Genomic DNA, 24,692 nt, shown 5'->3' with positions numbered 1-24,692 from the left:
ACAGAGGTACATGAGGAAACGTTTGGGGCCAACAGAAGTATTCTCTATCTTGAGGCAGCTATGTTCAGCTAGCAAAAGTCATTGCAGGCAGGAAATGAACAAGGGGTTCTAAAACTGATCGTGGTGGTGATTGCCCTACTGGCTTAATATATCCAAACCTTTGTATGGTACATGATGTGTAAGCCAATAAAACTGTTTTTTGAAAGTCATTGCATTGTACACTGAATGGCTGTAGCTTATGATGTGTAAGTTATAGCTCAGCAAAGTTAATTGTTAAAAGAAGTAATAGTCTCTTAATGGGAAAATGAATTGGCTATTGCTAGAGATTTTAAAGCAGAGGTTTGATTTCTGATTATCGGGGTACCACTTTTTGCACAGGGTCAGGGGGCTGAGCTTGCAAGTTTCAACATTCACCAGCACTTTATGCACTTGTTTCTTTATATGACAGCAAAGCTTGTTTTCTGAGATTTCTTGGGGCGGGGATGGGGGTACGGCAAATGCTACCCTTTTCTTATATGATTGCTTGTTTAAAGGCATGTACATATGTAAATATATTTATATATGAGGATGGGGAAATAGGTGTATATGCATATATTTATAGGTTTAGTATTAAGGTAGCAGATAGACATTGGGCCTCCACTCAAGTACTCCCTCAATGCAAGAATACTTTGTTCTATTAAACTGGCATTCCATGATGCTCACCTTCCCGACACAATTGCTGAAGACAAAGTGGTGTATAAGCAAATGTGGTGAAGAAAGCTGATGGATCCCGGCTATCAAAAGATATAGCATCTAGGATCTTAAAGACTTGAAGGTAAACAAGTGGCCATCTAGCTCAGAAGCAACAAAACCCACATGGAAGAAGCATACCAGCCTGTGTGATCATGAGGTGCCGAAGGGAACAGTTATCAGGCATCAGAGAACAAAAAAATCATATCATTGTGTGCTCATCTCCCAGATACGATTGCTGAACACAAAGCGGGTACATATCAAATGTGGTGAAGAAAGCTGATGGTGTCTGGCTATCAAAAGGCTTGAAGGTAAACAAGCGGCCATCTAGCATGGAAGCAACAAAGCCCACACGGAAGAAGCACACCAGCCTGTGTGATCACAAGGTAGCGAAGGGATGAGGTATCAGGCATCAAAGAACAAAAAATCATATCATTGTGAATGAGGAGGAGTGTGGGGTGGGGACCCCAAGGCCCATCTGTAGGCAACTGGACATCCCCTTACAGAAGGGTGGTGGGGAGGAGATGAGTCAATCAGGGTGCAGGGTAGCAATGATGAAACATACAACTTTCCTCTAGTTCCTAAATGCTTCCTTCCCCCCTCCCTCTCTCATGATCCCAATTTTACCGTACAAATCTGGCCGGACCAGAGGATGTACAATGGTACAGATAGGAACTGGAAACACGGGGAATCCAGGACAGATGATCCCTTCAGGACCAGTGGTGAGAGTGTGATACTGGGAGGATGGAGGGAGGGTGGGTTGGAAAGGGGGAAACCAATTACAGGGATCTACATAGAATATTCTCTTTGGGGGACAGACAATGGAAAAGTGGGTGAAGGGAGACGCCGGACAGTGTAAGATATGACAAAATAATAATTTGCAAATTATCAAGGGTTCATGAGGGAGGAGGAAGCAGGAAGGGAGGGGAAAATGAGGACCTGATGCCAGGGTCCTGGGTGGAGAGCAAATGTTTTGAGAATGATGAGGATAATGAATGTACAGATGTACTTTACACATTGATGTATGTATGGATTGTGATAGAGTTGTATGAGTCCCCGATAAAATGATTAAAAACAAAGAATGTGAGCCTCCTGTTGTTGTTGTTTGGTGCCATTGAGTTAGAGGTGACCTCTTGCACGACCAAAGGACACACTGCCTGACCCTGGGCCCCCTCCCCGTCGGTCCTCTGCTTGCGCCTCTGTGTCCATGCCTCTTGTTGTGGGCCTTCCTCTCTTTCACTGCCCCTCTACTTTACCAAGCATGATGTCCTTCTCCAGGGACTGGTCCCTCCTGGAAACATGTCCAAAGTATGTAAGATGGAGTTATCCTTGCCTCTAAGGAGCATGCAGGTCAGACTTCTTCCAAGACAGATTTGTTAGTCCTTTGGGCAGAAAGATAATTCAAATACATCGAATCTTCTTCTGTCTTCCATACTCAGTGTCCAACTTTCACAAGCATATGAGGCAGTGGAAAATACCATGGCTTGTGCCAGGGTCACCTGAGTCCTCAAGTAATCTCCTTGCTTTCAAGACTCTAAAGAGGGCTTGTGCAGCAGGTTTCCCGAATACGTGGTGTCATTTGATCTCTTGACTGCTGCTCCCAGGAGCATTGGTTGTGGATTCAAGCAAGACAAAATCCTTGACAATTTCAACCTTTTCTCCATTTATCATGACATTATTGTTATTGTTCACTTTATGGTTCTGTCTACTGGTGGACTGAGAGTTGAGCTCAGGGGTGGGTTTTATTCTGGGCTTGAAGATTGTCTAAACTCAGAAGGCAGAAAGAGGCAGGTGAGGGAGTGAGGCACAAAAGCAGGGAACACAGGAGGAGTTAGGCAGGAGGCTATTTATGTTATGGGAATTTCAATCAATGTTATGAAACAAAATGTTCATAAATTTTTGAATGGAAAAGTAATATGCTCTGTAAACTTTTACCCAAACCCTAATAAAAAGTTTAAGAAGACAGCAGCAAAGCATATACTTTGTAGAAAAGTAAGGAATTGTAAATAAGTATAAAAATTAAGCTCATTTTTAATTTAGCCGTGCCATGTGGCAGAACCCTGTTTATTGTTGGTAGGAGGACCAAGGATCACCAACTCTGTGAATATTTGAAAATTGACAGAACTCAAAATTCTTAAGACAAAAACCAAAACCTAACTTAAATCTTCCTGAGGGTTAGGGGCTGAACTTACCTTGTGGTGCAGCAGCCCCCGGAAGTCCAGTGGGCGACACAGCCTTGCTGATGATCTTTCTTATGGTCAGCACGGGATACCTGGCCCAGCGTTACCCCGACCGACACGGACAGCACCTGCATCTCCCTCTTACAGAGTGGCTGGATTCTGGCCATCCCGTTCACCTCCCTCCACAGTACAGCACGTGCCCTCTGCCTTGGCTGACTCTCCGTGTTGCTGATGGGGGTACCTGTCTTACTTCTCTTGTGCTGCTATCACAGGATACCACAGTGGGTGGCTGTAACAACAACAGATTAGGTCTTTCACAGTTTAGGAGTCTAAACTTCAGGTTCAGAGCACTGGCTTCAGGTGAAGGCTTCCTTTCTTGGTCCGCTCTGGAGGAAAGAAGGCCCTTGCCTCCTTCAGCATCCGTGGGCCCAGTGTGTCCTGGTGCTCTCCATGTGTTTTGACATCAATCTTCCCCTGGGTCTAGGAGAGTCTCAGCATAGGGGCCCTGGGCCTAAGCGATGCACTTTGTTTCTTTCTTAGGGATGGTAAGTTCTGCCTCTGCTAGTTTCTCCCTCCTTTTATCTCTTGTGCAAGAAAAGGTGAGGCGGGCCACACCTCGTGGAAACTCCCCTCACATTGAATCAGGGCTGTGACCTAATTAAGGGCATTGTGTCCACACTAATCCTCTTAAAATGGATTGACTGATCATATCAGATCACATCACGGGATGATGGCATCGTTCTATAACTGCCGAACCAGTGAGTTCACACATATTTGGGGGAGACATTCTCCAGTGGGGGACAGAACCCAAAGGCAGGGCCCCAGTGTGAACCCCTGTCCTGAGCAGGAACCCCCAGGCAGCCCGTGCGGTCAGAGTTGGGGATCACATCTCCAGCATGCCTGCTGTGGCGGTGGCTCGCATCCCGCTGCCTCCAGCCACCAGGGTTGTCTGCTGATCCTCAGCAATTGTAGCAGACAGTGGCTTTCTCCTCAAAAGGCCCTCGTCATGTTTGAGGCCTGGAACCACAGAAGGGCAATCACGATGCGCGTAGGTCCTGCCAACACCATAAACTTGGATGGGCCCCGTGGGGTCTCAGTGCGCCATTATTAATTTCACTGGGTCATTGTCATCAAAAGTTGTGTTGGGTTGGTTCCAATCCTTGTCAGTATTATGCATGTCAGAGTACAAGTGTAGCCATAAATATTTCAATGGCTGATTTGGCAGAAGGGATCACCAGGCCTCTCTTCTGAGGCACCTCTGCAGGTGCTCAAAGAACTCACTTGTAGCAAGTGTATTAACCATCTGCATCACCCAGAGACCCCGCTTACTAATACAGCGAGGTATTTCAGATGTTGAACACATATGTTGTTTAAGGCTCACTCGATATACAGCGGCCATGTCCCTTTAGTTGAATTATTTGAATACACGGAAGATGATTTTCTTAATGTATTTTCCCCAAAGAGGAGATGTTGTCTGTGAAGGCACTCATCATTTAAGACTGCGGATACGATAGACAAGCTGCTCCCTCAGAACGCTTTTCCGCTTTATACCCACACCTCCATTACAGGTACAGGCAGGCTTCACTGCCTCCTCGCCAGGCCACATACTCCACGTACTATGCTTTGCCCGTCTTTTGTCAATTTTATAGGTAGAGCCAACGTCTACTCTTAATTTGCATTCTTTTATTAGTAGTAAGGTTGGACATTTACTTCTCTTTTTTTAACCTTTTCATTGTGGATTTGGAGTTTACAGAGCAGCTGATCAGTTTTACATTCAATGATTGTCAACCCTCCCCATGCTTTGACCTGTTTCCCTCACTCTTTGCCCATCCCCCTCTTGTTGGCTGTTGCCTCCCCCAGGTAACCCCTGCCTGCCTCCAGCCTCACTTCCCCTGCCCACCTTCCCCTGCCCCCCACCCCTGGTCACCGGCAAAGTTTGTTTCTTCTAGTATGTAAAACTTTTCTTGATTTTTTTTAAAACAGTGGTGAACATTTGTTTTTTTTTCAATACTAACAATGTGTATGGTTTTAAATATGCCCTATTCTTCTTTTATTCTATGTTTAAGCTAATTGTTGATTCTTGAAAGTTCTTTATAAGACACACCAACCTAACTGTCATGCATAGTAGCTATTTTCCCTAGTTTTTTAGGTCTTATTTTTTTTTAAATGAAATAAAAAAATCATTTTATTAGGGGCTCATACAACTCTTTTTACAATCTGTACATACATCATTTGTGTCCAGCACATTTGTACATATGTTGCCATCATCATTCTCAAAACCCTTGCTTTCTACTTGAGCCCTTGGTATCAGCTCCTCTTTTTCCCCTCACTCCCCCCTCCCCCTGAACCCTGAACCCTTTATAATTTATGAATAATTATTATTTTATCATATCTTATACCATCCGACGTCTCCTTCACCCAGTTCTCCGCTGTCCGTCCTCCAGGGAGGAGGTTACATGTAGACCTTGTCATCTGTTTCCCCTTTCTCCCTCACCCTCCCTCCACCATCCCGGTATCGCCACTCTCACCACTGTTCCTGACGGGCTCATCTGTCCTGGATTCCCCGCTTTTCCAGTTCCCATCCATGTCAGTGTACATCTCCTGGTCCAGCCGGATAATGTAAGGTAGAATTGGGATCATGCTAGTGGGGGGGAGGAAGCATTCAAGAAATAGAGGAAAATTGTATGCCTCATCATTGCTACATTACACTCTGACTGGTTCGTCACCTCCCCACAGCCCTTCTGCAAGGGGATGTCCAATTTCCCCCAGATGGGCCCTGTGTCCCCACTCTGCCCTCCCCCTCATTCACAATGCTATGATTTAAAAAAAAAGAAATTTTAACTTCCATATGTACTCATTTATCTTACAGGTTTGTTTTTTTTAATCTTCGTGTCATACTTCAAGAGTCTACCTTCCTTTTAAGCCTTTACAACTATATGTCTTTCGTACATGCTCCTGGGTCTTTCCCACCCTTATACTGAACATCCTTCATCAGGAGCTTATCTTGGCCCACTGGAGTAAGCAGCCCCGATCGTTTCTGAGTAGTTAAGGAACTGACCTAGGTCAGGTATTCCTTCATTTCTTCAATTACGGACTATTGCTGATGTATCAGGGTTGGGTTTAGGTGGCTAGAAAGCAATGTGGTCCCTGCCCTCAAGATCCTGAGACAAGTGTGGGAGAGAGAGCGCATTACGATGAAGTCGGAGTGCAGGGATCGCGTCGGTGACGGGTGCTGGCACATGACACAGTAGTATGTCTTATATAGCCGGTGGAAGTCTTGTGTAATCCCTGTAGAGTGGCAGAGTCAGGTTTGGGGGTCAGTGGCAGATCCTTCTTGGGGGAGAGAACACCTCGCCTCTGCCCTGACCCAGGTGTGTTTTGGTTCTGTTTGGGCGGTGGAGGGAAAGCACGGACAGGGAGCAGATCCCCAAGGACACCATCTGACAGAGTGTCGAGTGTCGCCAGTGCTGATGCCTGATGTGTGAATAAGAGAGCCGCAGGGAGCAGAGCCAGGTGACAGGCTGGCCTGTGATAGGCCTCATATTTCAAAGCACCTCAAACTCAGAGGGAGTCACAATTGGATTTTAAGCAATGGAATGATCGGATCAGGTTGTATAGTAATTACACTGTTGGTGCTTGGCATATTAAGTATTCTCCTAGCACACGGCTTTTCATTCGCTGCAGTGAATTTAGGCTTAGATGCTTGATCATTGGTTAACATCTGCGTTTGCCTACATCAGTAGGGTTGGAAGAAATAGAAACTTGGCTTTCTGCCTATGGATTTGCATGTCGAAGTTAGTTTGTCTAGCATGATACTGCTCACAGCTGACTTGCTGCTTAATTTGCTTGGGCCTCAGTCATGTTCAACAGTGACACCCTGCTCTGACCATGTGCACATCAGTGCTTGTTTGGGTATTGTTCTGTCCCTAGCCACTTAGTCAATCCAGGCAAATATTTCATACATGGCTATAATCTACTCAGTAAATACAAGGGGGCTTCAAACAATTCCTAGATCAACCTCTTTGATTTTAAAAGAATCATTTTACTGGGGGTTTGTACAACTCTTATCACAATCCATCCATCCATCCATTGTGTCAAACACATTTGTACATTTGTTGCATCATCATTCTCAAAACATTTGCTTTCTACTTGAGCCCTTCCTATCAGCTCTTCATTTTTCCCCTCCCTCACCACTCCCCCTCCCTCATGAACCCTCGATAATTTATGAATTATTATTATTTTGTCATATCTTGCAGTGTCTGATGTCTCCCTTCACCCACTTTTCTGTTGCCTGCCCCCTCCAGGGAGGAGGTTATATGTAGATCCTTGTAATTGGTTCTCCCTTTCTATCCCACCTTCCCTATACCCTCCCAATATTGCCACTCTCACCACTGGTCTTGAAGGGATCACCTGTCCTGGATCCCCTGTGTTTCCAGTTCCTGTCTGTACCACTGTACATCCTCTGGTCTAGCTGGATTTTTGTAAGGTAGAATTGGAATCATGATAGTGGCGGGGGAAGTGCATTTAAGAACTAGAGGAAAGTTGTATGTTGATGCTGCACTGCACCCTAACTGACTCGTATCCTCCCCATGACCCTTCTGTAAGGAAATGTCCAGTTGCCTATAGATGGGGTTTGGGTCCCCACTCTGCACTCCCTCTCATTCACAATGATATGTTTTTTTGTTCTTTGATGCCTGATATCTGATCCCTTCAACACCTCATGATCGCACAGGCTGGTATGCTTCTTCCATGTGGGCTTTGTTGCTTTTGAGCTAGATGGCGTGCTCACCTTCCTGACATGATCACTGAAGACAAGTGGGTGCATAAGCAAGTGGTGAAGAAAGCTGATGGTGCCCGGCTAGCAAAAGATAAAGCATCTGGGTAAACAAGCGGCCATCAGCTCTTTGATCTTTACATTCCACTTTTCCCAGGAACTTTTAAAAAGTCCCCTTGTAGATGATCTTTCTCTTCTTATGACAGCTCCGAGAGGTCAATGGGTATGATAATCTCTGTTTGGAAGAAGAGGAAGTCGGGGGTGAGAAATGGGGAGTTTGGATGAGTTAGGAGCACACTGGGTGAAAATGTTCTCGCTGTGCACACACATTGTGGTCTCACTGCCACTCGGCTCCTTGGTCAGCCCTGAACCCGCATGTAGTATGTCCGTGAGCTAGGAGTGTCCTGTCTCCTTGGTGCTTCATGAAGACCTCCAGGAGATTCTTCCCTTAGGAAAAAGTCATCAGCAATCAGTACAATCTGTCAAGGGCTGATTACTCACACTCCATGAGAACACAGGTCTCTTTGGCCGACTGTGGCTGCTTCCCTGCCATGAGCAATAACCCTTATGGAATCTCTGAGCCCACACTTAGACACCTCACTAATGTTCTTCCTGCTTTCCAGTGTGGTGTGCTGCTCTGATCAAAGCCAGATGGTGGCCAATTTCTGAAAGCCGTCCAGTTACTTCTCCCCTTGAGCACAAAGGGAATCTTCTGTAGGCGGCCAACTCTTCGGGAAGGTTCTTATTTAACAGAAGTCATTCTGTTACTTTTTGTCAACAGGTCTTTCTTTTCACACACGTCTCTGGACAAGGGTCAGACTAGAATCCCATGTACTTGATTAAAAACTTCCCATGAAGAAAACACTCGCATGTCTCTTGAAAGCGGCTCAGTACATTGTCAGCTCTAGCAACATCAAGTTCGTCAACAGTCAGGGGTGCCTCATTGACCAAGTCCCTACGCATCCTATTAGCTAAGGGTTTTCAGAGAAAGTGATCATCTTTTTGTATTCCACGACTCATTGAGCCTCCCATTATCTTGCTCCATTTCCCTCCTTTTTACCCATCTCCCTCTTGTTGGGTATTGCCTTCACCCAAGTGCACACTGTCTACCTCCTAGCCTCACTCCCTCTTCCCACCTCCCTGCCCACCCCTGGCAATGTCTGAAGTCCGTTTCTTAGTGTGAGAGCCTCTCTCTCTCTCTCTCTTTATATAAAAGTGACCTCATTCAATATTTGTCCTTCCGTGATCGACTAATTCCGTTCAGCATAATGTCCTTCAGTTTCATGCATGTCTTACGTGGTTACAGAGTCAGCACTCTTCTTTGACCTTGCATAGTACTCCAGTGTCCTTTCTGACCTACCATGGACTTACCTTGGCAGTGACTGGCCTTGCGTAAATAAAACCATCTGTGAGAAGTTTCTCTAATTGGGTCCTCTAGCTTGGGTGATCACAGACAAAGTTACATACTATGATGTTAAATGAAATGGGCAGGGAATTCAAATGTAGAAACGGCCCCGTCAAAGCTAAATGGAAACAGACAATATTTATGTGGAAATAAATGCACAAAATGGTAAGTGGGAAGGAGGATGTTTTTTCCTTTTTGAATTTTTTCCTGTGGTGAGTGTGTATTATTTTTATTATAAGGATAAAAGAACCGAGCTTTATTTACTGATATTTTAAATTACTATGATGCTGATTATTTGTAAGATCACAAGTCCTTTCTTCTCAAGTGCCTGCGAATGCACTCGAGCTTCCAGTCTTCCCGGCGGCACGCGGGCAGCTGAAAGCCTGCCCCACCCAGGGACTTCATAGCTCTAAGCGTATCTGCTAGTAGGGAGAACATTGCAAATGTACCTCGTCCCTTGACTGCCTGAGTTCCCTGCTAGCTGGCCATCAAGCTCAGTCTACTGGAAGTGACACGCAGGCCCCTCCACGGCCCTGTGCACCCTTCCTCTGCAGCTTGGTTTTCTAATAGTGGTTTCATAGCATAACCAGCCAGACTGGTGTGTTTGCTGCTCCCCAGTCGTCCACATGCCTTCCTTTGTCCCTTCTAAATTGTGTGTCTCTGGTATAGAAGTAAAGCGGGGTACTTATAAAATTGTGGAACGATGTACAAATGCAGAAGTGAAAGACTCCTTTGGCCACTTAGACAAAACATCTGGAAATATCTTACTGTGCTTGGGGTAGGATTTTATCTCCCACACAAAGATCTTATCTTTGTTTCTTATTTTTACGTGGTCTTTATAAAAAGAAACCGTTTCTTGCACCAAAAATTCTATGGGCATTTTTCATATTTATACAATTCATCATGCATGTCATTTTTGATGACTACCTAGGATATTATTGAATATGTTTACTTTGCCTCTAGCTCATTGTGTTCTTTTAAAAAAAATAATATTTTCTTGTGTTTAAGTGTGAATATCCTCAGCGAATTAGGTTCTCATTTAATAGTTTTCAAAAATATCAATGGTTCCCTGACATTGGCTACCATTTTTATATTAGATCATCATTCTCCTTATTCTCATTGCTTCCCATTCTGCTTGTTCTGTTTCCACGGACCTTCCTCCTCGCTTGCCTTTGGGTAAATGATGATGTTTGATCTCATAGATTTGATTGTTTAAGAGAGAACATTGCACACAGGCTTTATTTCAGACGTCAGCCTATTGTTTGGCTCAAAGGTGGCCCACTTGCTTGACTTCTAAGTTCAAAGGCTATCATGGGGCAGTAATCTCAGGGGTTCCTCTGTCTCTACTGGTTCAGTAGGTCTGGTCTTGGGTAGGAATTTGATTTTTGTTCTACATTTGTCTCACATTCTGTCTGTGACCTATTGCATCCAGTGTACTTTCAGCCTGAAATGCCCACCCATAAAATACTTCCAAATGTTATTTCCTCCTCATCATCAAAAATTAAGTGTCCTTCTCCCTCTATTCTTGTTCTATCAGCTTGTACCTCCAGCAAGTTTGATTTCATTCTGTAATTTATAAAGTTCAATGAAAAATTTCATTATCTTTCCTTTCCATTTTTTTCCCAAGTACTTTTTGAAGCCCCCTATACAGGGCTATAAGATTTTTGAGGGCAACTTCTGAGTCTTGTGACTTAAAGCACATGCTGATGAAGATCAAGTCCCACGGCTTTCAGATTGAAACTCCCACAAAGAAAACCCCAATCCTCACAACTCGACCACCAGACAGCATCACGACAGATGAGGAAAGATCGAAGTTGTCAAAATTTTGGCTTGCTGAGATCCGCAATCAATGCTCAAGGATGCAGCAGTCCAGAGATCCAAGGATGTGTTGCCCTGGGGAGACCTGCTGTGCCTGACCTTTGTAAAGTGTGAAAGAGCAAGGATGTCGTGTTGAGGACTAACCCAGACCGGGATGGTTATTTGTCTCATGCATGTGAAAGGTGGACCTCGACTAAAGGAGACCTCAGTAGAGTCAGTGCGTCTGAAGTATGGTGTTAGGGAAGAATGTTGAAAGTCTTCCCCGGAAGAAGTACACCCAGAATGCTCCTTTAGAGGTGAGGCTGCTGAGACCTTAGTCCATATATTTGGATATAGTGTTAGGGGAAAGGGCATCGTGCTTGTCAATGGAGAGACACGAAACAGGAAAAGGCCTTGTTGAGATGGATGGACACAGTGGCTGCCCCAGTGGACTCAAACATCCATCAGCTGTGAGGGTGGCTCCGGACCAGGCTGTGTTTCATGCTGTTGTACATAGGCTTGCAATGCATCGGAACAAACGTGCCAGCACCTAACAACAAAAAACTGAATTTAAAAGGTTTTAGGTACTTGCTCCACCTAATTATGCTCTCAATACGTATTGTGAAATAGTAGAATAGTTTTCATCCCTGAACAAGCTTGTCAAATTACACACACGCACAAACGAGAGATTGTGAGTGGAATTGCACATTTATTTTAGGTGAATTTTTATGATATTGAGATCTTCTAGCCAGAAGCATGACATTCCTCCCTTTATCTATCTATCTATCTATCTATTTATTTATTTATTTATTTATTTTAATTAGCCTTATGTTTTTTCCCCATAAAAATCTTACCCATTTTCATTTGATTTGTTTTCTATGTTTGTTCCTTGTAATCTATATTTTTGAGGTTATCATAAATTCTATCTTTTAAAATACTCTATTTTCTTATTACTTGCTACTGGTGAATAGAAAGTTTATTCATTTGGACTTCTTTGTGTGTTTTCCTTACCGTCTACAATGTCTTGTATATCTTTTACAAATAGGGAAAATAAACTTGGATTAATGCTTCTTTTTGGGAAATAAAAATATGGACTAGCAAATAATACATTTCTAACCAATATTTGTCAACAATGTGCCGTATACGAATGATACAGCCTTGCTTGCGGGAAGGGAGGAGACTTGAAGTGCTTGCTGAGGAGGACCAAGGACCGCAGCCCTCGGTATGGATCCCAACCCAGTGTAAAGAGAACATAAGTCCTCCCGTCTGCACCAGGGCTAACTCATGGTATCCATGGGACGTCATGAATAGATTGAACTTGTCAAAGATTTGATCTTGCTTGGATTCACAATCAGTGCTCATGGAGGCATTAGACACGAGATTTGGAGAGGGCGGGGGGGGGGACGAGAGATATCAAAGGATTCAGTGCATTCGGTAAATCTACTGCATGAGACCTCTTTAAAGTGTTGAAAAGCAATGAGGTTACTTTGAAGACTAAGGTGCACCTGATTCAGACCATGGTATTTTAAAATCACCTCCTGTGCATGTGAAAGTTGGATACTAAATGGGAATGGACAAAGAAAAATCAGTTACTTAAACTATGGTATTGGCAAAGACTATTGAAAGTACCAGGCTGCCAAAAGAGCCAACAACTCTGTCTTGGAAGAAGTACAGCCAGAGTGCGTGTGACAGGCAAGGAAGGCAAGACTTCCTCTCATGTGCTTTGGACATGTTATCAGGAGAGACTAGTTCCTGGAGAAGGACATCATGCTATGTTAAATGAGAGGCAGCAAAGAACAGAAAGGCCCTGGACAAGATGGACTGACACAGAGGCTGCAACAATGGCCTCAAACATAAGAACAATTATGAGGATGGGTCACTATGAGTCAGAACTGACTCAACGCTACCTAACAGCTGCCACCACCGCCAATGTTGAAGTGGGGGCTATGCATTGAGCCGCTAATCACAGAGTCAGCAGTTCAGAATAATCAGCTGACCTATAGGAGAAAGATGAGGCTTTCTAGTCTTGTAAAGATTCAGTCTCAGAAACTTGCAGGGACAGCTCTGACTTGTCCAGTTGGAATCGACTTGATGGCAGTGACTTTTTGGGGAACCAGTATTTGGGCGGACCTAGTTTTTCATTCTGTGCTACTTTATTCAGATATATAGGATGTATATTTTGAGAGCGAACACATTAAACATGTGTGATATGGGATGTGTGCGAAGCAAAAGTTTATGTGTAAAATAAATGTCTATTGTGCTTAATCATTCATAGATAAAGTACCAGTAGATGAGAACCGGTGCATGACATCTGTGGTTTCTCGTCATCTGAGCCCAGGGACAACACCATTCGTTACTGGATGCTTCAGCTCCCATGCTACAGAGTTTCCAAGAAAACGCAAAGGAAATGATTCGGACCCATCCCAGTAAGTGAATTTGTTTCCCTCACCCCAGAAATCTTTGACGCTAGGGAGAAGAGAAAAAGGTTAATTTTAAAATCATCATCATCATTATGACGTTTAGTACATGGTGGCACTGGGACCAGGGCAGTTGCTTCTTCACTCCTTGCCACCTCTGTCCCTGGACGGCCCTGCTCTTCTAATTCAAGCTCCAAAGGATATTAGTTCTCCAGAAATGTCACGGGACTTCGGAAAGAAGCGTGGGAACATAAGTTAATTTGTATGGCCACAGAAAGATACTGGCCTTGTTAATTGAGGTACTTGCCATTGAAGAGGACATCTCGCTGCCTGTTTGGCTTAAAATCGTAATTACCACCGTCACTTCTCATGCTCCTCGTTATCTGTATAACAATCAACCCTTGGTTCTTTGTGGCCACATTCGTTAGGTAAGATTTCTGTTTTCCATGTTTATTAGGCCAAGTCGATAGTAAAAGCATTGCTTAGAATAATTCTTTCTCCTAGTTTATTTTGGCACCTCATGCGACTTGGATCCCCTACCACCCCTTATTGCCTTCTGCACAGATGGGGTATAGGTGGTGAAAATACGAGGTGAAAGGAGAGGTGCAGCAGTCTCCAGCAACTCATCTGAGGTGGTGCATGCGTGTGAAGGTGGATGACATCTCTTCAACAAGACTGAAAGGAAAGGCTCTGGCTAGGGCATCAGACATGCAATGATGAACTATCCTGCCTCTCGCTCTTTTTAAACTTAGCCCTTAAACATTCCGTTTTCTAATGCAGTTCTAATTCAGCAGAACCTCTGTTGTTCAGGTGTAATCAAAGCAGCTCCCAAACCACACACAAGTTGTGTGAGAAGTAGCTCCTCTTTTCAGTTACTGGTATTTCATAAATCTCACCCCTTCAGGCAGAGCAGCGGGTCTCAACCTGTGGGTCGCGACCCCTTCGGAGGTCAAATGACCCTTTCACGGGGGTCACCTGATTTACAACAGTAGCAAAATTACAGTGATGAAGTCGCAATGAAAATCATTTTATAGTTGGGGGATCACCACAACCTGAGGAACTTACTGTATGAAAGGGCTGCAGCACTAGGAAGGTGAGAACCCCTGATCGAGGTGAGCATGAGTCACTGTAGCCAAGCGCGTGCCACTTCACAAAGAGCTGTAGGTGTTTGCTGCTTTTGCCGTTCTAAATGACCGTTGATTTAGTAGCCCCCACTCTCTTAAAGATGGTCTTTGTTACTCTTCGGAATCATAGGCAATGTTCTTTCTTAGTATATAAGTGTGATTGTGGCTACTGGAATGGGGGTAGCGAATACTAGATGATACACAATGTTCTGTCAAGGAATGAGCCCTGGTGCTGGAGTGGACTATGATTTCGAAACCACCAGCCATGCCATGGGGGAAACACTGGGCGTCCCCCTCACATAAAGAGCTACAGTTCGTAACCACGGGGGCAGGTCTACCCTCTCCTAAAAGGTTGCTGTGAGTTGGCATTAACCCAATGGCTGAGAGGAGAGAGAGAGAGAGAGAGAGAGAGAGAGAGAGAGAGAGAGAGAGAGAGAGAGAGAGAGAGAGGACATGGTGGAGACTGTGCAGTGGTTTGGGTGCTGAAGGGGAGAATAGAGTCAAGAGTTGGGAGAAAAATCGGAACTCTGGAGAATTCTGACAGAGAATGTGTTTTGACTCTAAGCAATCCTACAGATGATTTAGTTTACAGGTTGGCTGCTTTCAGTCAAGTTTAAACCCACCAGCCACTTCACAGGAAATGCGGCCACTTGCTTCCATGAAGAATACAGCCGTGGAAACTCTACGGGAGCAGTTCTGCTCTGCTCTGTGGGTCCTAACCGACTACATGACAATGGATCTGTTTGGCTTGAGTTTAGAAAATGGAAGGGCTAGGACTCAGAAATACCAAGCAACTTGTTCAAGGTTGCACAGTTAAAGTACCTACTTCTTAATAGTTTGTTTTACTTTTTTTTCCATTACGCTTTGTTTTTTGTCTTTCTGCCACTGGGCAGGGTTAGGTACCTCTAGCATCTGATGGCGGTCGCACTGCCCATTCCTCAGTACGTCTGGGTGGGGGTGACCCAAGGCCTCCTTCCTTCCAGGTCAGGAATTATGCCAGAAGTGGTGGAAAAGCTTTCTCAAAATCCTGTAACTTTTCTTCTTTCAACAAGGATAGGAATATCGGCATCCAGTGGCGACAGGTAAGTCCCACACCCTCATTTGGCAAATTCCTACTTGAAGAAGCACTTGAAGGAGAGTGCACGTCCTGCTAAGTTGCTTGATATCTAGCCAAGAGCTTCTTTATTCTGCTCCAATTCCTCGTTTATCTACCACTTTTAAAATCCCTTCTAATGAAATGATGGATGTCAAAGTACTGAAGAAATTTTACCAAGTACTGGATTATAGCATCATGATAAACAAATATATGTCAAGCATTCTCTCCAGAGACGCGGGGCATCAATGCCTGATACCCATGTAATAGTCTAAGAATGTTGAATATGTTTAAACAAAAAGGATTGTGTAAGAATGTGCATCCTTTCTGCTCTGGATTGTAATCACTGTTGGCTTTGACTGGACAGCTGATTCTTTAAAGGGATATTTGATGAAAAGTGCTGAAATGTGGTTGTTGAATATTTATTGTCTACCTGCTGTTGACACCTTATAGACTATTGTTGCTGTTAAAGTGCCCTAGCGTCAGGTTCAACATAGGGGTCCTATGTACCTTAGAGGGAAACGCTACCCCATGCTGCCCCATTCTCACAACTGTTCCTATGTTTGAGCCCAGTGTTGCAATTACTATGTCAATCCGCCTCATTGACAGTCTCTTCTTAGTAGGCTAGGAAGTATAATTACAGATAAAACACAGACCCTACCTTCAAAAAGCTTGTAAAAGTGGGAGAGATAAAAATAATGATCGCATAGTATTATAATTGCTATCATAGCGACTCTGGGTACTATGGCAACAGTAACTTGGGTATTTAAATAAGATTGTGGTCAGAGGTGAAGGACAACTTCTTGGAAAGATAGTGCAAGTTAAGTTTTAAATGAAGAGTGGAATGAACCGTGTGGAGCAGGAGTGGAGACGCTCTTTTGGGTAGAAGTGGGTAGACACCCAGGGATGTGAAATATCACACTGCTGAGCAGGAACTAAGAAGTGGTTGGCACAATAGAGGCAGGGTGATAGGAGTGAGCTATGAGACTCAAGGAACGAATGTGGACTAGGTCATGAAGGATCTTGTCTGCTGAACTAAAGAATTTGGAAATGACCTTGGATACCATGGAGAAAAGGATGTTCCCACGAGAGGAGCTTGGTCAGATGTACCCTTTCAGAGCACCACTGGGGAAAGAGACGAGGGGCTGGAGCAGAGAGAACCTCGAGAAACTTGGCTGAGATTCAGATGAGATTTTAAGAGCATCGCTCTAAGAGAATGGCCAGGATAGGAAGGGCTTGGAAAGGAAGGGATATGCCGTGGCACATGGAGAGGACGGAATCTCTCAGATCTCATAATTCTTGGCTGAAGATAAAGGAATGTAAGAAGAACTGAGTTTTCTGGCCTGGGCATCTAGACGGAAAATGGTGTTAGCAGTCACTGCGACTGAGGGAAAGGTGATGAATTCTGCTTGGCATGTGCTGAGCAGAGATGCATTATGGGAGTCAGGTAACGTAAGCAGTTAGAAGAGAGGGTCTAATCCCCTGGCAGAAGGGTCGCAGGGAGGAGACAGGCAGTCAGGGTGTGATGTAGCAACGATGAAACATACAACTTTCCTCCAGTTCCTGAATGCTTCCTCCTTCCCACCATCATGATCCCAATTGTACCTTACAAATCCGGCTTGGCCGGAGGATGTACACTGATACAGATAGGAACTGGAAACACACGTCAGCTTCCGATTTTAAGTGTCTTTGCTCATTAAAATGCAGGTAAGTAGTTTTCAAGGTAAACTTGCAGTGTGGTTTTATGTTACTGCAGTGTAAAACGTTACAGTGAGATAAGAATCTAAATAATACGAACTCTTTTACATTGAGATAAAAATCTACATAACGGGGGAGCGGGGAGGGAGGGGAAAAAAAAGAGGACCTGATGCAAAGGGCTTAAGTGGAGAGCAAATGCTTTGAGAATGATTGGGGCAGGGAATGTATGGATGTGCTTTATACAATTGATGTGTGTATATGTATGGATGATGATAAGAGTTGTATGAGCCCCTAATAAAATATAAAAAAAAAGAGAAGAGGAGGAAAAAAAAGAAAATGATTAGGGCAAAGAATGTACAGATGTGCTTTATACAATTGATGTATGTATATGTATGGACTGTGATAAGAGTTGTATGAGGCCCTAATAAATTGTTTTAAAAATCTACATAACATGAATGTTACACTGAGATAAAAATCTAATAATATGAACTCCAGAAAGCATATTATTCCCTCACCCGAAAAATAATCCATCAAATCACACCAAAACCTTATGATGCATGAAACCTAAAATAACACTACCAGATAGTCCAAGCAGGCATGCTGTGATCGGTACAAAGTACCCATACACTGTAGTTCTCGGGAAGGACCTCGGCGAGGCCACTCCCCACTCTCGGTGCTCAGGATGCTCACTGCCTCCTCAAGGACTCCCTCCAAAACAAGCCCTGAGCGTTCATTTCACTCTTCACCTAGTTTAACAAAAGCAAAAACCTTCAGGTTTCTTTTAGTTAGTGAACACAGGTCCTTTGGAAAGGCCAAGTAGTAGAAAATTAGTATCTTTATTTTATTTAGTGTCTTTTCCAGAAAATCCTATTCTTTCTCAAGACTAGCATGAAATCATCTCTAAATAGAGCATCAGCTATTGCTCATTATCGGTCAGCATGTTGTTGCCCTGATGGGGCCCGCGAGGCTCTCAGTCGGAGAACAGCTCAGGGAGAGAAGAAAAAATCAGTTCGGGTCATAATATACCCAATCATTGCATTTATAATTAAATACTTTGTGGAAAGGAGAATGATTGGACTTACTGTCACATTTATTTCTGTCCCAAGAATGAGAGATAAACTGTCATGTGGTTTGATATTTGATCTTGCTTTTTTTCTAGGCTGGAAGGTGGCGATCACCAAGTAAAAATGAAGTCTTTCAGGTACGTTGATGTGTTGAGATAGGACGTGGTAGGGAGAAAATGTTTAGCCGCAAACTTTAGGTATTAGGTATGCTCTGAGAAGTCATGATTCCAAGGTACTGGTGTTCCTTTCAGTGCTTCTCAAAACTAGCTACTTGCGGAAAACCAACCTTTGCTGGTTTTTAAGTTCTAGAGCAAAACTGATCCATGCTATAAACAAATTAGAATCACTTATGAGGAGTGTCAGGTTATTAGAAATCCATCATTCTGTAGCCTTTGTCAATGGTTTCAATATGTTCTTCTTTCTTTTTTAATTTTCATTTTACTGGAGGTGCTTACAACTTTTATCACAATCCATACATATATCCATTGTATCAACCGCATATGTACATATGTTGTCATCATCTTTTTCAAAACATTTGCTTTCTACTTGAGCCCTTGATATCAGCTCCTTGGTTTTTTTCCCCCCTTCCTCCCCTACCCACCCTCCTTCATGTCCCCTTGAAAAAAATTTTTTTTTAAAATTAATATTCCATATCTTATACCAACCACTAGCTCCTTTCACCCACATGTTCTGGTCGAGCCAGATTTGTAAGATAGAATTGGGGTCATGATAATCGGGGGAGTGGGGGGAGGTGCATTAAAGAACTAGAGGAAGGTTGTGTTTTTCATTGGTGCTGCTCCCTGACTGGCTTGTCTCTTCCGTGTGGCACTTCTGACAGGGAACATCCAATTGACTGCTGATGGGCTTAGGGTCTCCACTCCACCCTCCTCCTCATTCCCTTCAATATGTTCTTTTAAGAACAACAAAATTTTCTCTGTCTGGCCACATGGCTAGATCTGAATTTCATACTCTCTCCACTTACTCCGTTTTCTGATATGAACCATACACAGAATGAAGAGTCGGATCATTGATAAGTTATAAGGCAGAGAACTAGCCTCTGGATGAATCTGTCTTTCCTCCATGAAATCCTCCAGAAAACTTTTCACCTGCAACTTTTTCAAGTAAAATGTCTTTTTCAAGAACTGGCTATTTCATGGGGTACTTGCCTCCATGAACGCGGCTTCCTTTTTCATGAGAACAGAAGAAATGGATGGTGCCCCACCATCACTGATCTTTTAAATCATGGGTTCCCACACTTACTGGCCTACTGCTCCTGTTTCAGAAAAACAAAACAAAAAACAACTCAGCGCTCCCCTAGTATTTAAAAATGTTTGCACCATAGCCTGTAATCTAGGACAAAGTATAGCTATCTGCACCACCACCCCTGTCACTCCAATGCCTCTCACCCCCACCCCAGGGGGTAACGTCACCCAGAAACACTGATTTCAATCAGAGATTCTATGTATTCTATAAAGGACATCTATAGCTCTATAGATCAAAAGCGGGGAAATACGAAGCAGAATTTCATCAAAAGAGGGGCACACAGAACAGAATTTCATATTCTCATCGACTCCACACTTTCTGGATCCATGGGGGCCGGGTAAACCTGTTACCCTGAGATAATAGTTATCCTTAATCAAAAAATGTCACCTAAAGGCATCTTTAAACCAAAATATAGTCTAGTTTGACTAGTAGAAAACAATCTGCTTCGAGCCTTACGTTTTTAAAAGAACTATCTCTGAGTGGTCAAATTCACTACAACTCAAAAGATTCGAAAGCAGCCTTATGGAGCAGCGAGTTTATGAAAATGCGGGGGGGGGGGACCTTGAAAAGGAGGGTGGGAGCAGCTGCACCACTCAGAGAAAGTCACCATACTCCCTGAGTTGAACATGTAAAACCATCGGATTGGCGTCTGCTTGGCTGAGTACAAGCAACTCTGTTGGTGCTGCTGGGTTCGCCTTGGTCTGCTAACCAACTGCAAGGTCAGAGATTCACATCCGCCAGGAAGAGGAGGTATCTGCTCCTGTGAAGTGTGCAGCCTCTGAAGCCCTCTGTGTGATGGCTGGGAGTTGGAATTGACTCTTTGGTAGTGGGTTGCTGTGTGTGTGTGTGTGTGTGTGTGTGTGTGTGTGTGTGTGTGTGTGCGCGCGCGCGCATGTGCATGCACATTAGACAGCAGAAAGAAAGTTAAAAAACAAAACTGCATATTCCTTTTCCTCTGAGTGTCCCAGCTCCTGCAGTCAACATCCACTGTGCTTGTTTTTTTCCAGGGCCCTTGCTTGCCCGTTACATCTCCATCTCCCTCTACATCTTAGCTCTGAGAGGCCACCCCCTTCTGCTGTCCACTCCAAGAGTCAGACATTTGTTCATTGCTCATACCCTTCCTGGTGTCCCCTAATGCTGGAAGAAAGGCAAAGTGATCATTTGTACACAACTGTAACATTCTTTGAAGCATAAAAGATTCAACTTTTTAAATAACGCTTTCATTGATGGCAAAAAAAAGATTCAACTAAAAATTACTTGTGAGTAGAGCAAAGTTTGAGCAGATAACCTAACATGTTTTGATAAGTACACATATGGTCCTGGCTTTGGAATGCATCCAGTTCACCACAAAGTATGTACTTTGTTTCAGGAGGGGCAACGCCAAGGGTGAATGGGCCAAATGGTTGGTATCCATGAGCATGTCCACCCAGCCAGCCACACTCATAGACTCTTCAGTATGGAAAACATTTTTAAGATTTTGATATGAAGTATCTCTAAAGAAAGAGTCGAAGCAAGGGCCCTCCTTATCTTCTTTCCCGTCTCATTGCCCCCCTAAGCTCTCCTTTTCAAGGAAACCAGAGTTGATATGTGTGTAAGAGAGAGTGATAAATAGTTTAAAAGTGAAATGTGTGATTCTCCCATTCAACGACGGACATCTCTTTCCCATTCCATTTTATCACCTGGGAGATGTCTTAGTATCCGTGCATCTCACTCGTCATTGGTAGTGTTTTTCTCTCCTGGTCATATTTTAAATGGTAGTGCCCCTTACCACTGATGGCGGCTCAGGCTTCACGGATGCCGTGTTGCTTTGTAAAGGGTGCTGAGGCAGCCAAGAGAAAGCAGTGATTAGTCATACAACACTCAAAACAATCTTCCCAGAAGATACTCTCTGAGCTGAGTTTGGAACTGTGGAGAATGTGGAAAAGAAGGGCGCTCCAAGCCATTGAGAGCGAGGCAGGAAGATATGAGATGACACAGTATGCTTGGAGACTCGCAGGTTTGGGGCGTTGCTGCTGTGTAAACTGTGGAGGTCGGGGGGAGGCATGCAGAGAAGACTCTGGAGGCGCAGGCCTGTGCCAGGTCATAGAACACCTTAGTCTGTCATGCAGGAGTGTGGCTATTCCCCTCAAGCAGTGGGAGTGCGCTGAGCATTCGCGGGTGAGGGGCTTGATTTGTCTGAGTACGGTGATGCTGGGAGTTAGTGGGTAGAGTAGGCTGGAAGAGGAAGAAGCTATAAGAAACATCAGTTTAAAAGGCCCTTGGGGTAGCACAGCAAGCTATAATAAGGGACTAAATTCAGGCAGTGGCACTGTGGGTGGAGAGCAAGGACAGACAGAAATATCTAAGAGGTAGATTTTATAGGAGTGTGTAAACATTTGGCTCTTTAGGTTGAAGCAGAGAAAAAAGTTTAGAGCGAGTCTTGTTGTGTCAACGACCAAGATGAACCTCACAGAAGGGAGAGTCGAGCCAGGGTGAACTGGATAGAGTAAGTTCAATTTGAGATGTCATGCATTTTAGGGTGCTTATGAATCACTGAGGTGCCCACATCCCCTTCCAAAGGCCTGGAACTGGGTCAAGTATGAACCGGATAGGGATGAAGTAGCAAGGCGCTTATGAATTGCCGTAAAGCCTTGTGCAGAATGAGCTCTTTTAGGGACAAGCCATCTTGGGAGCGAAGAGTAGCACCAGGGTGGGCCTCGTGCCACCGGACCCGAAGGCTCAAGGGGGAGCGAGCAAGGCAGCTGGGGAGCAAGCAAGGCAGCCGGGGCGCGGGCGCTGAGCAGGGAGGGTGGAAGAGGCACATCCAGAGTGGCGCGGTTTCCGAGGTCACCTGGGACCCACTCCCTCAGGGGCTGTGGCCAGAGTGGCTTGAGTGGGTTGCTGGTGGGGAAGCCCGAGTTTCACCCCGGGGAAAAGGAGGACTGAATGGAGACGGCACTCTTTCAGGAAGCTTGGCAGAGAAGGGAAAGCAGTAGCAAGGACGGACAAACAAACTGGAATGAGAGAGAGTTTTTTCCTCTCCTGATGACAAAGGCTGGAGCCTACTTATAAACCCATGACCAGGAGCTGAGCGAGTGAAGTCAATTGTATGTGACTGGGTAAGCCAACTGTGGGGCGGGGTTACCATGGACTAGTAGCTGACATATCTTTTTTCTAACCTGGGAAGGAAGTAGACAAACCTCTGGGGCTCAGAAAGATGCCTTAATTCTTGGAGGGTAGAGGAAATAAGGGAGGCGGTGTTAAAAAATACCTGGGTTCATTGGGACTCTTCCTGCTCCTAAGCGGTCTGCGTGGCATAGTGGGTCACGGGTTGGACAGTGGGACAGCAGCCAGTCTTTGGCAGAAAGAGGAGGCCTTCTGAGCCTGTGAAGAGTTACCCACAAGGACTCTTTTCCCCCATCCTCGAGGGCCGGCATGCGTCCGAATGGACGATGGCAGTGGTACTCCGGGGTGCTCCCAGCAGCAGCCTTCTCTTCCCTAAGGACAGCCCCAGGCCCACGCTCGGGAGGAAGCACCGAGGGTGGTTGCTGGATTCACCACCTGCTTCGGTTAGGGCAGCGGGTCTCCACCTGCCTCAGGCCGCCACCCTTTCACACAGTGCCTCATGTGTGGTGACCCCCAACCATGACATTACTGTCGTGGCTACTTCACTGCCATTCTGCTACTGGTATGGATCGTCATGTAAATAGCTGCTGTGTAGGATGTATTTTCATTGCTACAAATTGAACCTAATTAAAGCATAGTGATTAATCACAAGCCCAATATGTCATTATACATAGTGAAATGTGTATTTCTAATGACAAATGAATGAAATTTTGTCTGGAAGCATGGTGTAGCATGGGTAAGTCTCCACGTCGGGTACTCGTAGGTGGGCGGACCCGCCTGGAGACGGAGAGAGGAGCAGGGTCTCGTTCCAAGGACCATCGGAAAGATGTGTTTTCTGGTGGTCTTAGGCGACCCTTGCGAAAGGGTCGTTCGACACCCCCTCCCAAAAGGTTTGCGACCCACAGGTTGAGAACCACTGGGTGACCGTGGCTTTGCTGAATCTTTCCTCCGCAGAGAAGCTCACAGCCAAACGGAAAAGCGGAGGAGAGACAAAATGAATAACCTCATCGAAGAACTGTCGCTGATGATCCCTCAGTGCAAGCCCGTGCCGTCGCGCAAGCTGGACAAACTCACCGTCTTAAGAATGGCAGTGCAGCACTTGAAATCGCTCAAAGGTGAGCTTGACCGTGGCCTCCACCCTTACGCTTGGAACGTCGACTTTGTAGGCGAGCGCTCTGGGTTGGTTTGCTTCACTGGTGCCGGCAGTTGAGTCTCTGGATGTCTTACCTGAGCAGGTGTTCGTGGAAAGCTTTTCCGCAGCCTGTCTGCAGACAGAATACTGTTTGATGCCAGAGCGGAAAAGTATTTATCTGTGTGAACTTAGATAAGAGTTTACCTTTCTGCTTGCTTCCCCATGTGTAATGTCAAAATAACACTAGCCTTGCATACCTGTTACTATTTTGGAAGTTCTGAAATATAGCACGATTGATTATAGTTAATTGATCAATGTTCATCTGTTCAAAATCTCCTTCAAGCCTGGAATTTCAGGATTGGAGTTTTCCCATGTGTTGGACACTGGCTACAGATGCTCTTTGGCCCATGCCTCTTGGCGTATTTGTATTCATTCTGACTTTGGCAGCCTCCAACCTGAGATTGAGTTTTAAACGAAAGTATTACAAATGTTTGCATGTTTATGTACATGTATATAGTCGACATGTACATGTATATAGTCAACATCACTCTGGTTTGAGAGCAGCCCTACCTAACCCAGTTTATGGGCCGAGTCATGGAAATGGAATTGAGTTCTAAATACCGTGGAAAGACCTGAAAGAGGGACATGCTGAAAATTACAGAGGAGACTCTGAAAGTTCAGGTTTATAAAGATGGAAAAGCTTTTAGAGAAATTTGACTCAAGAAATATGAAAAAGAACTAAGCAAAAGAATTACCCCAGGGTCTTAATTTAGACCTCTGCCCTACCCTGCCTGCCAAGGAAAACAAGGCTCCCCCAGGGCAGATGGGAATTGTGTCGATAAGAGGCAGGGAACCTGGTGCAAGCCAGGAGCAGACAAAGAGGGTCCTGTCTCGGAATGAGCAAAGATTCT

At 44.7% G+C, this 24,692-nt stretch overlaps 1 protein-coding gene across 7 annotated transcripts in view; it reads left to right on the top strand.

The window, feature by feature from the left end:
• The window catches only part of BMAL2 (basic helix-loop-helix ARNT like 2), an 80,592-nt gene that overhangs the window by 21,499 nt on the left and 34,401 nt on the right, over window positions 1-24,692 (top strand). For 4 of the 7 annotated variants that reach the window (XM_075551945.1, XM_075551938.1, XM_075551939.1 and 1 more), the window contains exons 2-5: window positions 13,161-13,311; window positions 15,410-15,508; window positions 18,377-18,418; window positions 23,604-23,764. In XM_075551945.1, coding sequence (XP_075408060.1) covers window positions 13,161-13,311; window positions 15,410-15,508; window positions 18,377-18,418; window positions 23,604-23,764 — 453 coding nt within the window. The remainder of the gene's footprint in view (window positions 1-13,160; window positions 13,312-15,409; window positions 15,509-18,376; window positions 18,419-23,603; window positions 23,765-24,692) is intronic. The other 3 variants (XM_075551942.1, XM_075551943.1, XM_075551944.1) reach the window with 3 other exon arrangements.

The sequence above is a fragment of the Tenrec ecaudatus genome, chromosome 6 (assembly GCF_050624435.1).
Source record: "Tenrec ecaudatus isolate mTenEca1 chromosome 6, mTenEca1.hap1, whole genome shotgun sequence".
NCBI classification, from domain to species: Eukaryota; Metazoa; Chordata; class Mammalia; order Afrosoricida; family Tenrecidae; genus Tenrec; species Tenrec ecaudatus.
Note: the sequence above shows the minus strand (reverse complement) of the source record. Positions and strands in the feature narration are given on the sequence as shown.